This window comes from Orbicella franksi, chromosome 13 (genome assembly GCF_964199315.1).
Source record: "Orbicella franksi chromosome 13, jaOrbFran1.1, whole genome shotgun sequence".
NCBI lineage: Eukaryota > Metazoa > Cnidaria > Anthozoa > Scleractinia > Merulinidae > Orbicella > Orbicella franksi.
The window spans coordinates 18,354,748-18,379,774 of record NC_138157.1 but is presented as its reverse complement, the minus strand read 5'-3'; the positions used below and the strand labels follow the sequence as shown (position 1 = coordinate 18,379,774).

The 25,027-nt window shown below is 38.5% G+C and overlaps 2 protein-coding genes across 3 annotated transcripts; both read left to right on the top strand.

Moving 5' to 3' along the window:
* Nucleotides 1-391: 391 nt before the first annotated feature.
* Nucleotides 392-17,157, top strand: LOC145465605 (beta-catenin-like protein 1). 2 transcript variants are annotated; one of them, XM_081449383.1, is made up of 16 exons: nucleotides 395-776; nucleotides 2,111-2,266; nucleotides 3,273-3,379; nucleotides 4,325-4,464; nucleotides 5,106-5,203; nucleotides 6,591-6,684; nucleotides 7,635-7,726; nucleotides 8,446-8,518; nucleotides 9,443-9,501; nucleotides 10,226-10,374; nucleotides 10,751-10,883; nucleotides 11,375-11,423; nucleotides 12,478-12,656; nucleotides 13,266-13,403; nucleotides 14,725-14,797; nucleotides 16,287-17,157. In XM_081449383.1, exons 1-16 carry the CDS (start codon nucleotides 498-500, stop codon nucleotides 16,373-16,375), a joined length of 1,908 nt encoding a protein of 635 aa, XP_081305509.1. In that variant the 5' UTR covers nucleotides 395-497; the 3' UTR covers nucleotides 16,376-17,157. The 2 variants fall into 2 exon arrangements, with proteins under 2 accessions (XP_081305508.1, XP_081305509.1); XM_081449382.1 differs by lacking the exons at nucleotides 14,725-14,797; nucleotides 16,287-17,157 and having other exon boundaries at nucleotides 392-776; nucleotides 13,266-14,718.
* Nucleotides 17,158-17,848: 691 nt separating this feature from the next.
* LOC145465742 (uncharacterized) lies at nucleotides 17,849-24,806 on the top strand. The gene is made up of 2 exons (XM_081449508.1): nucleotides 17,849-21,287; nucleotides 21,481-24,806. Exons 1-2 carry the CDS (start codon nucleotides 21,197-21,199, stop codon nucleotides 22,143-22,145), a joined length of 756 nt encoding a protein of 251 aa, XP_081305634.1. The 5' UTR covers nucleotides 17,849-21,196; the 3' UTR covers nucleotides 22,146-24,806.
* Nucleotides 24,807-25,027: the final 221 nt, after the last annotated feature.

Genomic DNA, 25,027 nt, shown 5'->3' with positions numbered 1-25,027 from the left:
ATCAATTAATCAAACAACCAGATAATCAATTGATCAATCAATGAGTCAGTCAGTCAGTGATTTTGTCAGTTAGTCAATCAATCAATCAATCAATCAATCAATTAGTCAAAACAACAATCAATCAGCCAGCCAGTCAATCATCCTACAAGTCCATCCATCTGTCAGTCCGACTGTCCGTCTGTTTATCCATCTGTCAGTCACTCAGTACTCAGTGAGTGAGTCAGTCAAGTCAGTCAGTCAGACAGACACATTTATATATGAATCAATGAATGAATCAAAATGATAAAACATTGTACAGTTGGTAATAAATTAGGTCTTGATCAAGGCAGAAAGACAAAGAGCATAATGATTTACACGCTCTGAAACAGTTGCGATTGTTCTGTCGTGTTGTTTTCAAATTTAAATTTTGGCGCGAAATAGGCGCGAGCAGTTACTGTCAAACAAAACAACTAAATTACAACAAACAAACCTTGGAGCGTTTTGACGATCTCACTACCATGGAATCTTTCGTTGACAAGTATATGTCCGGGGAGAATGCAGGCGCCATGGAGCCTTGGTTGAGTTGTGACTTGAGAAGAACGCGACGCCATTTTGTTTGGGCTGAGTGCGTGATTTGGGATCAGCGGTGCAAAACAAAGAAGGAGGCGCAAGCTACGATTGCGCATGAAATTCGAAATGCTCGTTTGGAAGTTTCTCTCGCGTTGTCAACACTTTTGGTGAAAAATCCGTGTTTTTCCCCCATCAAAATGAATGTTTCAGAGTTACTAGCATTTCAGGTATGTGGAGTTTTGTGTTGGGTATTATGTTTGTCTTGTAGAGGTTGTAGGACGGTTGCTATTGGCGATAAAGATAGAAATCTAAAAATTAAGCGTACGGAAAAAGCTTGAAGCTTATTTGCTGTTTTTACTAAGCCTAAAATTTTTCTCTACTAGCCATAACCCTTTAAGCCCCTGTAGGAATGCTGCATTTTTCTAAAATGGTAACTGTAGAAGGGAAGACCACAAAGTAATACCATAAATTATGGTTATTAACCCTGGGCTTTTTCAAGTTCCCCAGGGGTTTTCCGGTGGGCTTGTAGATGGGATTTGGAGGGGGGTCTTAATATCCGGAGAGAGGCTTTTCAGCGGTATAAAAAAGGCCTTTTGAAATAAGCTGATGATCCCAACACCCAGCAGTATAAAAAGATGTTTTATGTTTGTGGGAACAAGAAACACTAGGCACAAGTAAGGAAATAAGTATGCAAAGCACAGAGGTCATTGTATGAAGCTTCCTCATAATTGCAAATACCGAACAGTGAGGTAAAAAAAGTATAGGAGACCTTCTATCCTGAGTGTTTATAACTGGAATAGTTTTTTTATGTATACATATAGATGGGCCTCAGGGCTGTGCTCTAGAAGCACCCGGGTGCCACAGGCAACTAACTTTTGCCTGTGGGTGACTGGAAAATCTTACTTCTTTCCTATAAGTTTAAGTGCTGGGCACACAGGATTTCATGGTTAGGAACCTTTGGGCTCCTTGTAATTTTTCTTAGTCCAGAGCCTTTGCCTTATAACCGGCAGGGCTTTAAACCAGAATTTTACAGTAGAACAATTGAAAGTTATTGTTTGTGTTATCTTAAATTACCGAAACAAACATAAAGGATATCACAGACTGGATTAAAGGATGTCCAAAATAAAAAAAGAAAAACTTTCAAAAATGCCTCATCCCTTGTATGTAAAGTGTCTACTGGGTACATACCGCTACACAATACCTTGATGTATATTCTCTATTTTCCAGTTGCTGTAATGCACTCTGTTTGTCCCCAAAGTTTGGATGAACTATTGTTGTGAAATGCCCTTGGGAATATGCAGACCTCCCAAGAGAATTTCACAACAATAGTTTATGCAAAATTTGGGGGGCGGGCAAACAGTTTGTATTTTGGGGAGGTGGAAAATAGGGAATGTGTTTTTATCAGACGTTCATTTTGCCATAAAACAGGCAAACGTTGCAAAACTTGAGGAGGTGGTTAATCAAGGCTTATATAGGAGGGGTTATGTTTGATTCCTGACACAATCAAAACCTCAAAACTACCAGTTTGTATGTCTGATACTGTGCCTGCTTATTTGTTTAGCCTGAAAGAGGAACAAAAAGGAAGAAAGGAGAAAATGCCAATCAGCAATCTAATGATTCTAAAAAGAGACCGATAGCCGCAGAACTGTCAACAGGGTCTGGTCTGTCAGAGGAAGAGAGACTAAAAATATTGGAAATGGTGGAAAATGAACCTGAGGTTAGTGATCAGGTTGAAAGAAATTCCAGAATTTGTTGGGATCCATACTGGTTATTTTATAGTTTGTTATTCTTACATGTACAGTGTACATGGTTAAAGACAGAAACTCAGAAATTTGTAAGTACATGTATCTGTACATAATTAATGGAGGGGAATGGTTATGAAATGTGTCAAAGTTCTTTTTTGTATTTTTTTGTTCTCTTTTTTGGCCTTGACCGTGCATAAAACACAATAGTTGTTTACTCCATACTGGGGAACTAACCAATGGAAACGTGTTGGTTACGTAATTCATGCATAGTGTATGAGTGCAAACATAAGATTGTGCATGGTCATGGACCTTCCAACATAAATCTTGGCATCTTGGTTTGCTCCTTTGATGTTTTCCAGGCTTCATAACCAGTCCCCTCTATTAACTATGATCTGTACCAGTGATATATTTTATTTATCTTGCATGTACAAAACCCTTATGTACAATACAATAATACAAATACAAACTTTATTGACAGTCCCTTAAGAGGGCTTTTCAGTGACAAAGAAAATTTATGTACTGTAATGGTAAAAAATAATTTAACATGCTCCAATGGAAAGAATATTGCAATTGTAACATCCCCAAAGTAGATGTGCCACTTAAACTGTTTCCAGATTAAATTAGAATTTAGAAGTACTTTTTTTTGAAATAGGAAAACCAGAGAACCTGGCAAGAAACTCTCAGAGATAGACTGAGACCTTACACCAAACTCAAACCACAATTTATTGAGTCCTGATCAATGTTTTGTTCCAGAAAATATCCATTCCCTATCCCTCTGGAAATTCCACTTTTTGCTCATTCTTTCATTTGGGCTTTTAGCCTTTGAGACCCCCCTCCCCCTTGAAATTTCCAATAGCACTCCTTGAGGTGGGTATGGGTATTTTCTGGAACCACACAATCTGGAAAGATGTTTAAGTATTGTATTCAGTCAACACTCTTCATCACCATTTTGATTAGTGATTTATGTTTTACATTTAGGTTGAAACTCTTGATGTGGGTTCTCTCAAGAGAATGCTACTTTTCTTTGAAAAGAAAGTGACAAAAAATCAAGAAATGAGGATAAAATACCCAGAGAATCCTGAAAAGTAGGTCGTTTTACTTTAATTTTGCTAAAGTTGACAGTTTGACACTTGGTTAAACACTGACTATAATTTCACTTAATTAATTAATAACTAGAAGCTCCATGTAATGCTTGATCACATATAAATTATAAAATTTTGAGATATTTTAAACTCTTAACTTAAATAATAATAACCGTTTCACATTTCATTACAAGCCAGTGTTTATATTATTCAGTTCTAATGGCTGGTTTATTAAAACTCTGCTGATAGATAATTAATGCATCCAGTTTCAGTAGCTGTGTGTCAAAGTTAAGCGTCTGTTGAATTGCATTTTCACATTGTTTTTTTGAAAGTTTAACCAAAATTGTCTGCCAGACGTAGTGGGTAAAGGATTTTTGCCTAAAAACAAACACTTCAAAAAAGAAATTAGTGACAAATAATTCACAAGGATCCATTGTTGTGGTCCATATCACAAAATTTAAAACCATTTACTGTAAATTAGCAACTGCCTCGAGAAGTGGAGGTTGGGTGTCTGAGGCATCCAGAAGCTTCCACTATTGGAAGCCAGTTCCTGGATGGAGACTGCTCTCATGGCTGGCAAATCCTGGCAACCCAGCCTTGAGCCCCCACATAGAAGGAAGAAAGCAGGCACACGTCACACTGATAAAACAGTGGAAAGAAAAGGGGGGACAGGGGAGGGGAAAAAACCTCTGGGCAGAGTCCCTGTGCTTGAGACTCGGATGCTTGAGGAAAGCTGACATTGTGAAACTACTTGAACGCCTTGTGGCCCGAGGGCACATGGAAAGCTGGCACATGTGCAGATCTTTGTGCCACTAACCGCAAAAGCAAGACTTGTTGTTAACTCTGTTAGATTGCATTTAACTTCATTTAAAAGTGATGTTTTTTTTCAATTTTCAGAGATTTCAGTAATGCGATTCTATCTGTAATAATTGTATTTTGTTTGATTAGATTCATGGACTCGGAGCTTGAACTTAATGATGAAATTCAGAAGCTACATGTTATAGCCACAGTACCACATCTTTATCATCACATTGTAGAGGTTAATGCTGTTGGAACCATACTGGGCTTGTTAAGCCATGAGAATTCAGGTAGATGCTGATCAATGGTACATGTATTTCAAAAATCAACATCAGGCTAAGCATATTGGCTACTCACTCCAAGGAAGGTCATTAAAAATCTCAAAAATGTGAAGGAATTTTTAGAACCAAAATTTGTAAGGGAACACTTGAGACCAAGACACATACCAAAGACTAGTTGAAGTACAGCAGGCAAATTAAGTCATGTCTGATAGCTCCAGGCTAGTGGATTTTGCTGTTGGGCTAGTGAATTCCTTCTTTTGCTTGCCCTACAGGCAAGTGAAGTTTTTTAGAAACATTTTGTTAGGAAATTTAATTTGCAGATTGAAGTAATGTCTGTTAGAGATGAAGTTATTGACAGTATCTAACTGAGTTTTGATTAATCAAAAATGCTATTAAGAAATTTTCAGGGGGATACTGAAATTGACTTTTGGTCCACTACATCATATAGTACTGTTAGAGCTTGCCCAAGCTCAAACCCTGGCTTTTTTTGCACCCTGCAAGTGCGCTCCATGGACTATTAACAGAAGATAGCAATGCCATCTTATGCATGGGTTTCTTCTCGCACACTATTTCCATTGTGTGTTAAATGAACATGAATGTATGCATTTGGTGATACATGTTATGTCATTTGTTAAATATTTTTCCCACAGACATTTCCATAGCTGTTATTGATCTGCTTCAAGAGATGACTGATGTGGACACACTGAATGAGAGTGAAGAAGGTGCCACTGCCCTTATTGATGCACTTGTAAGTTTTTTCTTATATCTTCTTCAAGAAGACAAGGGTCTTACTCTTTTGGGAAATTTTTGGTAGTTTTTGATCCCTACTGTCCATCCGGAAATAATATGAACTGTCTCTGCTGAAAATTACCAATCATCTTAGGGACCGTTCAATAATTACCTGGAGAGGAGGGCTGAGAAATGGGTGAAACATGCCCCAAAACTAAATCATACCCCTCTCTCATTAAGCAAAAATTAATTTCAACCCCCTTCACATAATGATAATATTAATGCGAAACCCCCCCCCCCTTGAAAAGAGTCTCCCCCCATTGATTCCGTCATGCCTTGTTTACTTGTTGGAGTTCTTCCTCTGGTACAAATATCACTTCAAATACTCTTCGACATATGTCAAAGAGTCATTTGAAGAGTCATCAGAATCACTGGACTCTGAGCTTTTGTCATCTTTGCATGAATTGGGAGATTCCTCATCTCCTACAGCATCTCTGGCACTAAGGTCACTGCGTGCGTGGGTGAGAACTCAATCAATCAACTCAGCCTTGCTTCCACTTATCTTAAGACCTTTTTGCTTTAGATATATTTTCAGCTGCTTGTTGGTAAGTGCTTTTACATCTTTTTCAATTGTCCAAGAAATAAGCGGAAGAGTGTTTCTTTCTCTTACTCTTTTTTTGGCTTTTGCATTGAGGAACTAAAGGTGCTGTACATAACTTTTACATGCAGTCTCGTCCACGTTGTACTGGGAACATACCTCTTGCAAAGACCTTTCTTCAGAAGAGGGCAATTTTCCCTTGTTGAACAATCTCTTTATTAAATTTTACATCCAACCCCCCCTCTCTTGTTGTCATTTTCTCCTATCCCCCCTTCTAATTTTCCAAGCCCACCCCCCCCCTCCCCCTCTAGGTAATTATTGCACAGTCCCTTATTGGCCCTAAGTTTTAACAACTTCTCTGACAGACACTGGGGGCTTGAATCTTAAAATATTGTTATAAAAATCAAGTCCACACTGTCTGACAGAGAAGTTGTTAAAACTTAAAAATCCAAGCATATTCATTTGGTGATGTCTGATGGTCCCTACAAGTTCACTATGGTAATTTTGGAAATATAACTTCCTTTTGTGAGTCTAGCAAGGTACACAACTAGGTGGAGCTTTCATAAAATTTAAATTTGGAGAATATAGTGAATGTCAAGCAAAATATTAGTACAGTCTTAGAGCACCTTTGATGGCTGCACATGTTTTGATTTCTTCATTTTCATGTTGATCTGTCAATGGTTTTAACATAATTGATGAGTACAAACCCTTGTTGTTTCCCCAGTTTACTTTCTTGTTACTTTGTACATGTATGTTCTCTACATTGGCTTTCATTTAATTATGATACAATGTCTTCTTATTGTTATAGATGGATGGTCAAGTTATTGCCTTGTTAGTGCAGAACCTGGATAGGCTGGATGAAAATGTCAAAGAAGATAGTGATGGTGTACATAATACTTTAGGTTTGTCAACAATGAAACTGGGTTTGTGAACAACAGTACAACAGTACTGTTCGTTGTGTTGTTCACTCCTCTAAAATTTGGCGCAAATTTAAAATCTTATGCATGTTAGTGAGATTATAGAGATGTCTCTTGTCATGCTCTGTTCATTTTCTACACTGAGGAACGGCAACTATTACTGAGAGTCAACTCAAAAAAATTCCCCGCTTATGACACAGTTCTGCAGAGATCTGTATGGAATGTTTTGATTCGTGGCTATTTATGCTTGGAGATAAATAAACAATAACTGATTTCCGAAAATGACAGTCACCAAAGTCCCACACAAACTTCTAGAGTGGGCCAGGGCCAGGGCCAGGGCCACGCTCTCCCAGGAAATGTTTTGGATTTTAACTCCTTAAAGTTCCTGTTTCTTGGGTTTCTGAGACATTCTAAAAAATCTGACCTATTTCCATAAAATGATGGAAACTGATATGGATCTGAAGCTGAACTGAGTAGTAACCAGTCACAAATGCTCTGCAGAGTTTTGTAGAGTTATTTTTAGGTCAGTTTCAAACCTCTATCTCACGGGGAAAGAAATTTAGACTTAAACAAGTTTTGTTTCCCTAACCTAATGTACATAAATTTGAATGATATGTGAATCAGTTTAATTTTGTGCATGTTAAAAATCCAGAATATTTTCCTAGGTATTATAATATATGCTAAATGTGTTCCTCAAATTAATGACTGAAAAAATATCCTAGTGACGTGATAGACAACAGACAGTAATTTTCTGTATTCTGACAACCTTAGGAAAGATCCTTGAAGATCTTTGATAAAATGTTTGAAGTTCATTTAAGGTCCTCGTAGATTTTTGTTAAGATCCCCAATGGGATCCTCTAAGAAGCACCATGAAGATGTTCAAGGACCCTTGAAGATCCTTGAAAGACTTTCACCATGTTTTTACCCCTGAATAGGAATCATAGAAAACATGACAGAACTCAGACCAGCTGTTTGCCAGGCGGCAGGTGAACAAGGCATGCTTGGATGGCTTCTAAGAAGACTTAAGGTAACTGTCCCCTTAATTGAGTGACAGGGTTTCTCTATATGCATCTTCTGAGTTATTGCGTCTGAAGACAAAATTCAAGGCCCTCAAAAGTCCTTGAAAAGTGCATTATGTGCTTAATGGTCTCTACCATTTGTTGTCTTTATTACTGATGCAATTCCTTTATGTATCTATTAAGTAGTGCACTCTGGCTCTTCTATATGGACGTATGGGTTATTGACCACGTGTGAGGTCAAGATGGCTGGATATTGGCCAAGTTCTTTTTTTTGCATGTCTATGGACCGAGACAGAGTTGAGGTTCATAAACTCGCAAAAAAAGAATGAGGCCAATATCAAGCCATCTTGACTGAACAGGCTTGGTCAATAAAGGATTTATTATATGGCTCTCGGGGAATTTTTCTTGCGGGACACGGCGGGTAGTCCCAAGCGGGCAAGATAGCATATCTTGCCTGCTTGGGTAGCCAATCACAGCGCAGGATTTGATTCATCTTGCCCACTATCAGAGCTAGCAATATAATAAATAATATTATAGCGGAGTATAATAGCATAGTTACATACATGTATCTCCTTGAAAACATTGAACATTGGTCTTTGAAAGTCCTTTAAAAATTCCATTGATTTTGGTGCTAATAAGTCGTTTGTTTGATTTTGATTTTAATATTTTGGAATAAAACTAGGAATTGATCTTAACAAAGATATCAAACACTTTACACATTTTGCAGCAAAAACCACCTTATGATGCCAACAAACTGTACTGCAGTGAGATTCTTTCCATTCTTCTTCAAAACACAGAAGGTAAAAAACACTAAAATGTATTTTTTAGTGGTGTCTTAGATTAGATTAGATTTTTTTTGTTTTGCAGTATTCCCATTATTGTTAACAATCAATCTATAAATAAATTTTTCATAATATTAACAACAAAAGCACAGAAACAAATATTGCAATAAATAGAAAGTAAACGTGTGTAGTGACCAAGGGAGCTAAGGCTTTTGGAATGGTCACTGCCACGTTACATGGTACCCACAGTACATGAGCAAAGAAATGACAACAAATCAGTAGAATAGGGACACTCAGAAACAGTGTACAGTGAAACAGTGTACAGATTAACAATTGAAATTGATTTCATTTGCCCTCATTTACAATTGAATCATTTACCCTCTAAATAATATTAACCCTTTCTTTCACTTCAACAAAAATGTAGTAAAAAATTATTGTCTATGGACTGCTAACTGTGAAGAGAGAGAAATAATTTGGCAATGTTGCATGTGTTGTGGGTTGATGTTATTTAAGATTTTTCAAACCAGTTTGATTTTCATTTCCCTTGTTTCAGATTATGATAATGATTTAGAGACAAATATTGAACATAAAAAGCATTTCGGTTTTGAAACATTTTGAACCAAACATGAATGTAGACCACAACTCATAAGCTTACATGTAGTTCATGGCAGTCTCAATGAATCAATCAATCAATCAATCAATCGATCGATCTTCATTTGTACTCACTCTTGCTCAAAATAAAAAAAAATTACAACTAGCTGCCTGGAATAACCATAGGGGCTAGCGGAGTTAGGCAGCCAGTTAACATCAGCATTAAATAGAAATTAAATACAGGTCAGCAAGAAACTTCAAATGATCAGTGAAACTGGTCATGAATTCTACTAAAAAATAGTTTTTATGAATGAAGGAAGATGACATGACAATTTGTTTTCTCTTCACCAGAAAACAGACAACTTTTAGGAGAGCTCAGTGGAATAGACACCTTGCTACAGTGCCTATCAGTAAGTTCCTTCAGCTGAAATCTTTTAAAAGGTCACAAGCCCCCATAAAAACAAGACAGTGTTTTAACATCGTCCAGGGCGGAGAAAAAAAATTGAAATCGAGTTGCCCAGTAGGCCAGTATATTTCAGTTGCCTCCACTAAAATATTACTTGCCCAATACGCCGATTCCAGAAAAAACCGTAAGTTGCATGCTGGCGGGGCTTAATAGTCTTTGAGCTATCAAAATGGCGGACAAATTGTAGGGGGAGGAGGAGAAATTTTGAATGTATGTGGGTTAGAGCTACTTGTCTGGGGCAAGGAAAAAAGGGAAAAGGTCGGACACAAGTGTTGTGCGGCCGCAAACTCTATAAATTGAAGCAAAAACGTATTTTTGTTGCAACTTATGTTGCAATTACCTGGTATAAAATGCTCTGGAGTAAGCGTGTTGCAGCTAGTGTTGCTCAAGAAGAATATGTTCTACTTTTTGCAATGCTTACTGCAATGAAAACGTTGGAAAACAAGTTCATTTATATGTTATACTGCGCAACATCCCTTGCAACTTGTCCAACAACAGCACAACAAAATTGCAAGACAAGCTTCAGACAAAATTTCGTAGTGTTACAGGACCTTTCATAGGCTTGTGTTTTCAAGTCTGGAACGTAGACATCTTCAAGATGAGACCGGTACATTCTCTTCATTTCAGTTCCTGAAGCTTCTAATCAGTATTTATTAACACCATTGCAGCTGTACAAGCGATATGATCCCACAACTTCAGATGAATTAGAATTCATGGAAAATCTCTTTAACTGTCTATGTTCCTCATTGATGTACAATGCCAACAAAGATCTTTTCCTGAAAGGCGAAGGTCTTCAACTTATGATCCTCATGTTAAGGTAAGCTTTACATGTAAACCCATTTTCTTCCCAGTCCTTTATCATTCTTTTTTTATTTGTTAGTTGTGCTATTCTGCTAGTTTTAAACAACAGTTCTCATTAAAGGAACTATGGCATGGTTTGTGCATCTTGAAAAGTTTAGCCTAAATATTTCAGGTTCGTCATTTGCAATCCATGTCAATCGTATCCATCCTTAACCATCCTTGTTCAATTATGGTTTATTAGTATCTCTTAAGTGTTTTTCTATCTTAGTAAACTATTATTTTTAGGTTTCCTGAACAACTTAAAGGTATTTTTCTAGTTGGCCAAAATAACTCAAACTACCGTGACTGAGCTCCTTTAACCAGAGAGTGAGTTGGGCGGTATTACTTTGCAGAGAAAAGAAACTTTCTCGGAGAAGCTCCCTGAAAGTGTTAGATTACTCCATGCAAGGAGCTGAGGGCACAGAAAACTGCAGCAAGTTCATTGAATTTCTGGGACTCAGAAGCTTATTTCCGTTGTTTATGAAGGTAACTGAATGCTGCTATGCATTTTCGAGCAATAAGCCAGAGCCGGACAATATTAAGTTTCCCTTTACATTTTTGTATTTTAAGTGCTAAGACTTGCTTTTGAAATTGAAACCTCTAATGTTCCTAATCAAAACCTTTCAAAAGCAGCAAAGAATGCCCATATGAAAGTAAAGTGAATGTGACAGAACTCTAAAAGGGATTGCTCGTAAGCTCATAAGTAAGGAAACAAGGCTTGAGGTGAATTTTGAGTAAGAGAGTCATATACATATGCATAAGACCGATTGACCATACCCCTGTCATTTTTATGCTAAATATGCTTTATGGACCACTCTGAAAGCTTTTGGGTACACCAGCATTCGCGAGACAGAGAAGTCAGTAAAATGCATTCTATCACATGGCCAAATTCTCTTGAAAAGATTGTAGAACATTTATGATGAACTGTGAAGATAATTTACCTGTTGGTCTTAGTTTTCACACTGCCTGTATTTCAGCCTCTTAAGAGCAACAAGAAGGTTGGTTCTTCAGAGAATGAAATAGAAGGTGAGTTTTGTAATTTTTGCTGTTAGGTCAATCTCTTCACCCAACTGAAGCAAAACGCTGGTAACAACAACAACAACAACAACAACAACAGCAACAACAACTTTATTGTACTCAGTCAGCTAGAAACTGAATGAACAAAAATAAGTAATAAATAAAGAGTAATGGCTGCCCGAAATAACCTTAAGGGACTAATAAGACTGGGCAGTCATCCTTAGTGATTTAAAGCCATTATTTATTTGGGTCAAATAAGAAGAGGAAATAAGAAAAAGACATTAGGTAACCTGCAAAGGACAAGGATCTCATTCAAGAGGGTAGCAGCCTGTCACTGTTGAAGAAGTGATTACTATCTAGTTCTGTGCACACAAATGCCTGGTGTACTCCCCTCAATCATGCGTAACATTGATAGAAGCATAACGTACCCGCTATCTCGAACTCTAGGGGAAACGAAAAATAGTTTGAGATGTCGCAGGTTCAAGATAGCTGACAGTAAGATAGCGGGGAGTTTGAGAAAACCGAGTTCGACGGATAGCCAAATTCAAAGAGAGTTTTAAACTTCAAGTATTCTCCTGTTTATAGACAATACGCAGTGCTCTTTCTCTTATTCTCATGTTTATAGACAGCACGCAATGCTCTTTCTCTTATTCTCTTGTTTATAGACAATGCGCAGTGCTCTTTCTCTTATTCTCTTTTTTATAGACACTACGCAGTGCTCTTTCTCTTATTCTCTTGTTTATAGACAATACGCAGTGCTCTTTCTCTTCTTCTCTTGTTTATAGACAATACGCAGTGCTCTTTCTCTTATTATGTTGTTTATAGACAACACGCAATGCTCTTTCTCTTAGCTTATTCTCTTGTTTATAGACAATACGCAGTGCTCTTTCTCTTATTCTCTTGTTTATAGACAATACGCAGTGTTCTTTCTCTTATTCTCTTGTTTATAGACAATACGCAATGCTCTTTCTCTTATTCTCTTGTTTATAGACAATACGCAGTGCTCTTTCTCTTATTCTCTTGTTTATAGAAAATACGCAGTGCTCTTTCTCTTTCCTTACAGAGCACACCTGTTCAATAATCATGTGGCTGTTCAGAAACTTATCCGGGAACTTGAGAACTCGTCTTGTGCAGAAGTTTGTTGAAAATGATCACCTTAAAGTGGACAGGTTAATGGAACTTCACATCAAGTACCACAACAAAATACAAGACTGTGATGCCAAGATAGAGAAAGAAAAACAGGTAGGATGTTGGGTTTTATCAGCTAAACAGCAGGTTCTATTATCTCTAACAACTTCTGCTGAGATGGGTTGTTCAAAGCCCGTTTAAGGTGACCCAGGATTAGCGAGAATTCTGATTTCAGCTTTGTAACTTTTCGGTGAGGTTTTTTGTTTATATTGTAGGTCCTTCATTTTTGAGTTTGAATAATCTCAAACTACACAAAACATAAGCGGCGAAACACAATTTTTTACAAGAAAAATTAATACTTTGATTAACATTTAATCCCGGGGGCCGTTTCTAGAAAGCCCCGGAAACTTTTTGGGTCCGCAACGCCATTTTTAATTAATCTGCATCTAAAAACAGAGAGGTGTATACGCCTGAAACGTCTAGTATGAAGGGAACTTCTATTCATATTAAGAACGTGTGAATAAAACAGCTCTGTAATCAAAAGGTTAGAGATTTTGCTACGGCTTTCCAGATGTGAAAACCTTTCCGGACCTTCGAGAAACGGGCCCCTGCAGCTGGTTTAGCGTAAAGCGGCTTTCCAACAACCGTGCCTTGATGCATGTGTGATGTCTTTTCAAAAAGCATTTGATTCTAATTTTTTTGTTGTTTGTGTAATCTTAATAGGAACTCTTAGATGAAGGTGAGGAGATGGACGAGGCGTTAGAGGACGAGTTTTACATGCGGAGACTGGACGCTGGTCTGTTCACTCTTCAGCTCATAGACTGTATCATCATGGAAGTTTGTTGCTCTGGTGTGACTTCGGTAAAGAACACAATCACTGATATATTTTGTTCCTTTTGTTCCTTTATAGTTCATGGTAAGGTTAAGTCTGCATTCGAGGGAAGTAGTCCATCAGGCCGGAGCTTATTCCTGTTTCGTTTCTGTAGCATGAAGCGACTAGGAGTATTTCTACTCCCCCCGGATGGGATGCTAGTCCCTCGCAGGGTTACCCCCAGCATTAAGTTCGCCGGTGCCTATTTATACACCTGGGTGGAGAGAGGCACTGTGAGAGTGAAGTGTTTTGCCCAAGAACACAACACAATGTCCCCGGCCAGGGCTCGAACCCGGACCGCTCGATCCGGAGTCGAGCGCACTAACCATGAGGCCACCGCGCCTCCACAACAATTCATAACTGAGGAAAAAAAGGGGGGCAACTGGAACAGATCTTCTAAACACAGACGGTGGTACCATGGCCCCCAATTGTCATTTTTAGGTTAACATTATCGCTCTTTACAGTAAATATATGAAAGATATGAAATTTGAACCGCGGGGAAATATGTAAAGACATGCATGATCATCACAGTTAAAATAACGCCTGAAGAAAAAAAATCAGTCTTGAACGGGATTCGAACTCATGACCTCTGCGATACGGTTTATGTTTCGTGGTTCGGTAGAGACAAAAATAAAGACAATAAACAGTAGAAAACTCATAGAAAACTCAACAACTACTTTTAATGGCGGAGCACATGGAGCGAGAAAGTACATTGCTCAAAGTACGTGATCAGGTCTCGTGTAGAAATACTGGAGTGCGTGACAGCATTACGTTACAGTGTAGTCAGGCTCTACCCATTGAGCTATGAAGCCAACTGGGAGCTGGACACATAGTTCGTAATATACCCGTAGGTGGTGAAGAATACAGTGAAATATGAAAAATCTTAAATTTGGACTGCAGAGAAAGAGGTAAAGACATGAAAATTATTTCCTTTTCGGTGTCTTAATATCTCGGCAAGAAATATTAACTTTGGAATTTCCTTCCATCGGAAAGTCATTTGAAACCCTTACAGTCTGGTTAGTCCTCGCGTTGTGTTCTTGGACCTAGTGAACGTAACTTTTGCAATGCCTCTTTTCACGTTGCTTAAGAAAGGACAATGACAAATTCTTTAACAGTTTGTCGGTCTCCCAGTGAGGAAACTTGTGAGGGACTAGCTTTGTATGCAAGTTTAAATTGACCGGTGTGCAGTATTCTTACTTCCTTGGGGTTTTCTATTTGAGCCTTTGCACTGAAATTAGAAACTGAAATTTATTGGTCAATGTTTCAAGTCTGTTTCCTTGTTTGCGTAATGAACAACTGTCATCTTTATAGATAAAACAACGGGTGGTTACTCTGTTAAATCAACATGGAGGCTCTATGAAGGACATTAGAGCGATTATGAGAGGTAAGCAGAGCAGTTTTTCAGTTTTACTTAGCGGTTTCTCAAAATGGCTGCTTTTTGTTGAAGTTTTGTTTGCATTTGTTTACTGAGCTTAGTAATGACTGGGCCAGAACCGAAACCAATCACGTGACTTTTCCCGCGTTTGACACCGGCGACGGAGATTCCACTTTGCGTTCTGATTGGTTTGCGACTTTGTTTGCAGCCACTGTGATTGGCTGGTTGGTAACTTTGTTTTATGCTTAACCACGGTCGATAGAGAACTGCTCAAGGTAGTGGTAGGGTCATATATTTAGATTGTCTTTAGAGAGAGATTTTGGTAGGAGAGATAGATGCAAAAATATGCTACTACAGTAGGGAGAGTTACCTGCGCGGCTATAAGGTTTGCTAAGAAAGTAATCAAACGATTCCTCTGTGTTCGATACCAGTATTATGCTACCAGCTGAATTACTAGTTTTACTGGAAACATGCCGTGATTTCAATTCAAACCTATTTCACTTTGTTCTCTATTGCGAAATCATTGTCAAGGAGAAGTTAGAAAGTCTCAAAATAAGCCTTCAGATTTTCTTTACTCGGCGAGACTCGAAAATAGTTCAATACCGAGAAAAGATTTATATTGAGAGAACAAACAATCAAACTCCCCCCGGGCACTGAAACTATTTGTGTTTGTATCAGAGTTTCACTGCAGATAAGTAAAATGCTGAAACCATTTTAATTTTCGTTATATAACGTGGCCTACATTACTCTATACGAACTAATACAATGCGAAAAAGAATCGTTCTTCTATGGGAGGATTCCATATTTTAGTCCTGTTCCGGCCGCTGCGAGGCAGACAGACAAAAGGAAGCGCCAGGAAGAACAGCTTGACAGAGAAGTAAAACTATTGTGCTTTGGCAAAACAAGTACCTGCAAAATTGCCGGAAGAGAGACTGCACCAGCGTCTTGGTTTCCGTCTGACGCGTTAGCAATGTAGCAGGCCTTTCCACAAATATCTATCTTTTCGGAAATTCTCTAAAAATCTTCTAAATTTCACAAAGTTTTCTAAATATCTCTTATTTTGTTTTCGTAAAAATACACCGATTTTGAATCACTTGGGCCGAAACTTTGAAACTTTTCTTGCAGTAGTAGGAGTTGAGGAAAGACGATTCAGGCACCTGGATGTTACCAGCCTTCGCCATTTTGGAAAATTTCTGCTTTAGCGCTTTTAGTGAAACGGAATACATTTTTCGAGTGGAAAATCGCTGAGCTGGATTGTTTCTGGCATAGAACTGAGAATTGCTTCAAGAGAACAGCGAGGGAAACACATGGCTTAGCCAAAAAAAAAGCTATGAATATTTCTATAATATCCTTAAATTTTCGTAATACCTTCTTAATATCTCAGAAACTTGTAAATATCCCAAAAAATATCCGGATATTTGTGGAAAGGCCTGCAATGTAGACCGCGTGGTTTTGGTCAAAATCCAATGGCCGTTTTGTTTTGCTTGTATCTAATTAGAATATGCCGCGAGTGTTGGAGACGCCAAGAGTAAAGAAAGCCGCGAGGCTGAGAAGAAGAGAATCCTGTCGCTCATCGATCGATTTTAACCCATTGAAACATGCGGTTGTCTGAACAAGCTCCGTTTGTAATACTCGAACAGTTCCGATTTGAGTTCGAGAGCACTCGAGTCTCCGAACAAAGTCACGACAGCTTGCCAACATGACGAAAATCGCAGGATCAGTGGATTTCTCAGTGGCGTGATTTTTTCATCGAAGGAGAACTGAACTATTATCCGTCTGTTCTTTATACGCCTGCCATTCATCGTGGATTCAAGATAACACATTTTAGCAGCAATTGGGCAAATTTATTAAATACTTGCGAACAAAACACTTGTTGCTTACAATTTCTACGATTCTAAGCAGTTTTTCCAGTAGAGGTGTTTTGTAACCGAAGTGCCTCAACGACGTGCAGTTAATGCTACAGTGCTTGACTAAAGAATAAACAGATCAAGAACCAAGACTTGGGCTTTGATTCTTGCATCCACAGATCATTCCCCTCTAAGCTTTCTAAACTTTTTGTCAGGAAACCACGTTTCTGTTTCGCAGGTTCCCCTTCTCGTTATAGAAAACAGCTACTTTATTTGTTTGTCCAGGATAGGCGTCTTCAAGACACTTCTTGACTGACTCTGACTGAACGTTTTCGAGCTATCCTAGCAGCGCGCGTTTAATATGAGAGAAAAAATAGTTTCGAATACCATTCGTACAGGTGTTAGACGAGATAACTTGGACTATGACAAAGCCAGTTTCGACATTTTGTCTGTAAACGCAGCTGAATGGTCAAATTTAACATTTTTCCTTTTTGGCAGGGCCTCACTGAATAACACCTTTTGGTGATGTGAGTTCCCTGGTTAAATAACATTATTATTATTATTATTATTATTATTATTATTATTATTATTATTATTATTATTATTATTATTATTATTATTATTATTAGACTTATTAGACTTATTAGACTTATTAGACTTACCGGCTTTTTTGTCGACTTGCTGTCATATTCTTTGGTTTGCGCGGTGGCGACACAACCTGTACGTAACAACCTCAGTGTACATGACCCGGGAAATAACTGTTCCTTTGTGAGCGTTCTGTGACAAGTAGCATGACATCTGTGCATGACAAGCTAGCCCAATGAGGCGCTGAGTTGTAAAAAGTGGCGTATCCGAATTTTTTCGCAGTGTTTGTGTTATCCTTCCACTGGACGAAAGCTGCTTCGGTCAATTCTCGCAGCTGAACTGTTCTTTCAGTCATAAAAGTTAAAGGAAGTAAAGGCAGATGTCAGCTGCATTTGTCTCGTGATTTTTTTCTTCCTCCCTTTTGTACCGATGGAGGCTTCAGTTTAATCTTACTGTTCGTGAGATGTTTGGTAAGAAATGTGACCATGCCTAATCCATACCTTGTATACATACGAGTCCTGTCAACAATGTTCTTTTTAAAACATAAATATTTCATCTACACCTCTCCACTTGGTTCCCCATATTTTTGGTGAATACTTGAGGTCCTAAAGGGGGGGGGGGGGGGGGGACAATTTTCAGTCAGGTACTTTTGCAATCCACCGCCTTTCCGCTCTACACTCCCTACTTCGGACTTAAGTCGCGATCCGTTGCTGTGCTTCTTTCACACAAAATCGTGCTTCTTAAGGAAACGTGTTATAACAGGCAATATTTGAAACAGCCATCGGTGAGGAAACTCCGTCTCGTGTGTTAATGGTGGACTATCACAAGTGCTTTTTTTAATTGATCTATCTTATCTAGCGTGCGTTGATTAATTTTTACTCCCTGGATTGTGAAATGTCTGGAAATGTTAAGCTGTTTTACGTGGTCGTTACAATGTCTATTTACTTGAAAGCACTTTGCGTTCTACTTGAAGCATCGGGTTTGATTGTAAATTATTTTATAACACCAAATGAATTATTCAGAAATTCAATTATTTCAAGTACGTTATTTTCCCGCGAATTATTACGTGGAAAACAGCTAACGATGTTTATTCAACGTAATTCCTCAATTTCAATGCTGTTGGCTGACTGCAGGATGGTTTCTGTCGAAATCTTGGTTCGTGTTGAAAACATTTTCTTACAATTTCGTAGCGATGCTTAATACTCTCAACATTTTTTTTTTTCATGATTTAGATTATTTTTCCACTAATTTTGTCCTCGGCACATATTTTCCTGTGGCGACTGTTTTATTGATGAGTTAACGACAGCAGACTACTAGTGATTTTAAGAAAACCATCATAATGCAGAATGCAATAAGCCCAATGAATTACGTGACGTCAGAAGGCGATTCGGAACCGAAAGCTAGCCTTCTGTTTGGTGCGCGAAAATCCTGTTATAAATAGCTTTTAACTGGGTGAATCGGCAAGTCATCTTGAGAAAACAAGTGCATTGCTTGCTGTTTGACAATTTGTTTTATGCAAATGAGAGACGCTGCCTGTCACCGAACGGGCGTTCTTTTTAAGCCGTAAATCATTCAGTTATTTTGGTTTTAAATGGTTTCCCACGTTTCCGTGGCAACCTGTCTGGGCAATTCTACAATGTGCTACTCTGTGAATTGAAACTCGGAACAAAATTAACGAAAATAAAGAAAGCTACGTTGTGACAGCTATTTATAATTTTGTCTTAATTGCAGACCTAAAGTTTTAAAAAAAGGTTTACGGCGAAACACAGCAAAGAGGATGAGATTCGTTTTTAAGCTTTTCCGCTCTTTCGGTTTCAGCATACAGTGAAATTAATAGTGGTACATGTTCTTTGTGTTTGTAAGTTCATGCCACCAAAGTGTGTTTTGTGGCTGTCAATTAAGCTTGCGGTTTACCTTCTCAGCCATTCGGTGCTTTCGTAATTGAGCAATATTACAGAGACACAGCGAACAGGAGCTTTCTAAGCCGAGTGTGCGATTTTAATTCAATTTCTGCGAAAGACATCTCTTGTTAGTTTTGCTTACGAGTATACCCCACCAGAAATAATTAAAATTTGTACAAGTTAGCTTAAAACTTGATCTTTTCTTTTTCAGTGTCCGATGTTTCTTTTAGTGTCAAACATAGCAAAACGTTTATTGTTTAGCTGTGCTAAAATTTATGGCTTTCACTGATGTTTTTTGACATGAAAATGAGATTTATGTGAATATCGCCTCGGAGCAGGATGATAGCTTGTGATATTTATGATTTGTTGGGGTGATATTACATCAGGCGAATTGAGAAATTCGAACTTCGCGTAGGATGGAGGAAAAGGAAAAAAATAAAAAACACTGTCGTGTTCGACCTCGAATCTTTTAGGCAATTTTCTTCCGAGTATATTCCAGTATGCTGCCAATATGGTTTGTTTTGCTTGGTGGGAAAAAGCATCGTTTGACCGAAATGACATGTTACTCTACTTGTCACTTCGTTTCGTTGTAAACAAAACGAAATGTATAGATATATTTATATTCCTGTATCAGTAAGCTCCATAGGAGCGTTTCTTGACGGAAATTGCATTCAACAGGCTTGATGTAATGGTTTTGACCCGTGGTAAAGTGACGGTTTTTTACGTCATGGGAACCACAAGTGTTTTCAAGAACAATCTCCCGCGTGGGTTTTTATTTTACTTTAGAGTGTAAATAAATCTTTTTTCAGGGTAAATTATAGTAGTTTGATTCTCAGTCCGGATGTCAACAGATAAAACCCTATTTTAGTTTTTTCCCTCAGGTTTTATATCATGTCGTTTCTTAGGTTAAATTGAAGAAAGGGAGAGAGAACTAAACTCCTTGGTTTGTTAAAACAGTGATTTAAAAGCAAGTTTTAAAGTATTCTGTTCTTGAAGATCTTCAAATTTTGATGTCTACCTCTCGCTTGGAAATTTGGACAAAATATTAAAATCGGACCTGACAGGTCTCTGTGCGTTTAATGCCGAAAAAGAAAATAAATAAATAACATACAGTGTCGACAGAGGAAAAATTAAATACCTTTCGTCTTTGTCGTTGAAAGCGATTGAGAAATATCTCATAATTGATACAGGAGAGTTGAAAAATTGCAAATATATTCTTTTTTTTCACGATTGCTAAGATAAGACCTGAAAAATATGTATAATATTAAAATAGGCGAGAATATTGTTTGAATCCCTACAAGTAAATCAGTGAAAGTGGTTAATAATGTGGACTCGGAAATGTCGCTAATGAAGCTTCCTGTAATGATATTTTCAGCCAATAGTGTTGAAGCGTGAACCGCTCAGCCAATCGGGTGACAGCTGGTCGCTTTTGGCGCGATTTCGTGCCCGTCAGGCCGCATTTACCGCCAAAACTCTGGTGCGCCGGCGATAGCTCATGCATATTAATTTTCATAAATTATTTGTGATATTTTGTATGCAGATGAGTGGCCTGGCAACAGGTGGCCCAACAAGTAGCCTAGAGATCTCATCGAGTACAGCTTACACAGCTCGAGTTTCCCCGTTCCACAGCAAACCCCGCCTCCAAAACACCCTGAATAATAGCCGAGATGTTTCGCTAATGGGCCCGAGGCCTTGTCTTGAGTGTTTATATCCCCCTTGCTTTCTCGTATTATCGGAAATGATTAGAAACTGCATTTTATTTGAGAGAGGCTCCACTGGACAGCCACTAGGATTTGTGTTCTGAGCCCGAGAGTCGGTGTGGGAGTTGCGTTTGAATGAACATCGACCGTGGTTTCCGGTTGGATTTCTGAAAATTCTATAGGAACATGTGGGCAGTGAAATATTGTTAATAGCTTCTGTTGACGGATGATCGCGAGATGAATTTCCAAGACAAGAATTATCTCCATTTATTAAACTGTGGTATTGGCGCGGATGGCTCGTTTCTTTCCTGGAGAATGGTGAATTTCGTACTGGTAAGATATGACGTTGTTGTCAGTGGACGCAACTACTGAGAAATGCCGAAATCGTTCTTGATCAAAAAGGGAAGAGAATATGGAAGCCTGTCTTCAAACTCCGGCTTCCAAACAGACCCGGCTGTTACCGAAGGTGAGCTAGGCGTTTTCGCCTGTTTCAAAATATCTTTCCTTTTTATTATTATTTTATATAATTTTTTTCGGGCCAAGCTTTTGTATTTTGCTTGGTTGTTTCGTTTTGTGCCGTGGCCTGACACAGAGAAATTTGTTGATTGTATTCTCTTGGTAACACCTGTTGGGTTTTTTTCTCTCGCTTACCTTTTTAGGAGCAACGAGCGAGTCGGGAAAGGCATCGGGCTCACAAACCGTACCACATACCAAGCTGAAACACCGCGAAAACAGTAAAAAAGCGAACGGACTCGCCGAGGAGGACACTAAAGAAGAGAGTTTAGATGAAAACGGGAATTGTGTTGAAGATTGTGGCGCTGAACGACGTGGGGATCGACGCCAAAGAGGCGCTGAACACACCAGCGGTGGTCGAAGCCGGTACGTGTGTGCCGAATGTGGTAAATCGTATGCCACGTCGTCGAATCTCTCCCGACATAAGCAGACTCACAGAAGCTTGGACAGTAAGCTTGCCAAACGCTGCGAACACTGCGGCAAGGCCTACGTATCTATGCCGGCCCTGGCTATGCATGTTTTGACGCACAAGCTTCTTCACAAGTGTGACGTCTGCGGGAAAGCCTTCAGCCGTCCGTGGCTTTTACAAGGACACATGAGGTCGCACACGGGTGAGAGGCCTTTCCTATGCCCTGAATGCAATAAGGCATTCGCAGATCGCTCGAATCTCCGGGCGCACATGCAGACGCACTCCCCGCTCAAGCAATTCAAGTGCGACCGCTGCGATCGAACGTTCGCTCTGAAATCATACCTCAATAAACACGCCGAGTCCGCCTGCGCTCGCGAGATCACTACAAGCAAAGCGCAGTAAACGGCAACCGACACGATTCTTCGTTCTAGAAGCTGAGGTGAATAAAGAAAAAAGCTAAAGCAAAACACAACTAACATAGGTAGTTAATGTAGCATTGTGTTCATGTAATGTTATTGGTCGTATAACCTGTAGAGCGTTTATCGTGAAATAGAGGATGTAGATTTAAAATTGCAGATTTGGCTCTGCGAAAAGACGCTTCAAAAATTGTGGAAAAAAAATATTTCAGGCTGAATTTATCTTAAGCCAAAGGATGAGTTTGTCATGATTAATCTGCTATATGTCTCAACTGAGAGACATGCAACCAAGAGTATTAAGAGATTTAAGTTCTTTCTGGGAAAGAAAAAATATATTAGCTGTCATTTTTGGTAGTATTTACCTTGTCCGACAGTGAAAAATAAGCGTATTTGCTTTGGCTGTTCGAGAGGAAGTTGATTGGGCTTCGCAAAAGGAGAGTTTTTATTTATCCGCTATGCCACCAAGAGTTCGATTTCATTTGAAATCTCACGGAAATATCACTGAAGTAAAATATATTCACTATGGGAAAATTCTCCTCCTGCTATGCTGTAAATCCATTATCTTATTTCGCTAGAAAGTAAGAGTTTTTTTTCGTGTTTATTGGCGCAATTTCTAAGGGTATTTGGCTCCCTTCGTTAGTGGCAAATTCGTTGTTAATTTTAGCCTTGTTGGTTCAGTTGTATTTTGTATTCATTTTTCTTACGTTTTTAATATTAATAAGGGGCCATTTCCTTTACTTTAAAACTGAATAATTCGACCGCGTCGATGATTTTCTCCGCTTTATAATTTCAAAACGATCATACGGAAAATAAATTCAGCAAAGAAAATAATTTGTAGAAAGATTTCGAATTTACACAGGCTGCACTGCCAGGCGGTTTGTTTGCTATGTTTCATGAATTAAAATTCATAATTTATTCTTTCGCTAAAAACCACGTCTTTTGAATTAAGTAATTGTATTGAAGACGTCGTGAAGAACCTTGGGGTATGGTTTGGAAAGGATTTCCATTACAGTTGGGTTTCAAAATATAATTAAATAGAATTTTTAATTTTCCTCGCCATTGTGAGGAATTGGCCGAGGCGCACGACAAGATGTTTTAAGCCCTGAATTATCAATTTAAATCCTTGAAACACAAGACCAACGTTAGCGCGGAAAGCTAGGAAGTTTGCGTATCGTTTCATTTATTCCACGGCCTTTTTACGGCCGTTGAATATTTGGTGATCAAATTATATTACACTCGTTTTGGACGATAACAATCTGTCGTTAGATAGTGAAAAGGTTCGAATCCTTCCCGGTTCACCTCTAGTAAAAGCGTTATTTACATCATAAATCTTCTGATACAGGGTTTATGGAGAAACTATCGCTGACCTTTAGTCGTTAATTGCCATTTTCTCTGTAATTAATACATTTGTCGTTGTTTCAAGAAAATGTAAGACATGAGGTTACCTTTTGGCAAGCTTTATTGGACTGACTTATAAATTACAATCTCCATTCGTGTTTCGATTGCTCTAAGAGATTTTAAGATTTGATATAGGTTTTGGGGTTCCTATTACATGTCTGTACACGATGTTCAGGTCATTTAAAGGGCTAAGGTTATTTGCATGTATTAAGGGCATTTGTTGAGATCAATGAATTACAGCCATGTAAAATTAATTGTACATATATTAACGTGTAAAAAGGAAATCTTAGGAAATGCATTTTATCCTTTCAGTCCTAATCAGAAAGTAATTTTTTTTCTTGAAATGTCAATGAACAGTCGGCATGCAGGTCATGGGAATTTGGAAATTGATCAGCAAGAGGAATTTGGTACTGGGATAAACGAATTGTGAGGGATAATATGTACATACCTGGCGATATCAGGCGATACCAGGGGTTAAGATACGGTAGTAATTGATCGCACTGCTCGGTCGGGCGATATCAGAGGACTTTCTGCTCTTATGGGGCTCCTCAGTTTTATCTGCTTCACAGATTTTGAGATATTACTTGCGTACACTGAAAACACGCCTCAACATTGTTAATATTTTAGCTTGTATATTTTAAATACCGTATTATTAAGGTACATTTGTTATGTAACCTTTAAAATTTCTATTTTGCTAGTCAGAAAAAATGCTATATTTGCGCTTTGCGTTAAACTGCTTATTTCACTTTTTGTGGAAATGTCGTTGTCATTTCGTTGCAAGAAATGGAGTGTAACCTAGCAGCAGCAGGTCTGTGAACAGATCCAGGGGAATATTTTCTGTATTAACTACTTTAAAGGCCCCCAGTGAGCACCTTCAAAGACTTGTCTGACGTCACAGGTCAAGTTCATATCACGTTGATAATCTGTTTGTAATCTATTGTGGGTTTTCTTCTCATTCAAAAGAGGCTTCTGCAGTAAATGTATTCCTTTGTTGTGGAATCTCTGATTAAACTGTGACAGGTTGCCATTGAGTCTGTGTGTTTCCTGGCTAGTCTATTTTCTCATTCAGCAGCACGGCACGACAGGTTCCGTGTTTAAAAAAGTTCTTTTGTTTCGGAGAAATCGGAGCCGAAAGTCGTGCAGACAGGTGTACTAAATGGGGAAAGGGGCTCGTGTCGGGCTCCGCTCATATCGAAGCAATTTAAGAAAAAAGCCACTAAAAGAAATAGGGGCAATGTTTGCTAGATTCTAACGGACAACAGTTTTTTTTTTGGGGGGGGGGGGAGGGTAGGGTGAGGTTTGAGGGTTTTTTTTTTTTTTTTTTTTTTTTTTCATTCTTTCTCTTGTGACCAGCTAGTAAACGAGAAAAAAGGAGCGGAAAAATAGCCGCGCAAATTTTACGGACGAATAAAAATGGAGTAAAATGAAGGCGAAGATGTTTTTGTAGTAACGGCTATTCGACCTGTGAAA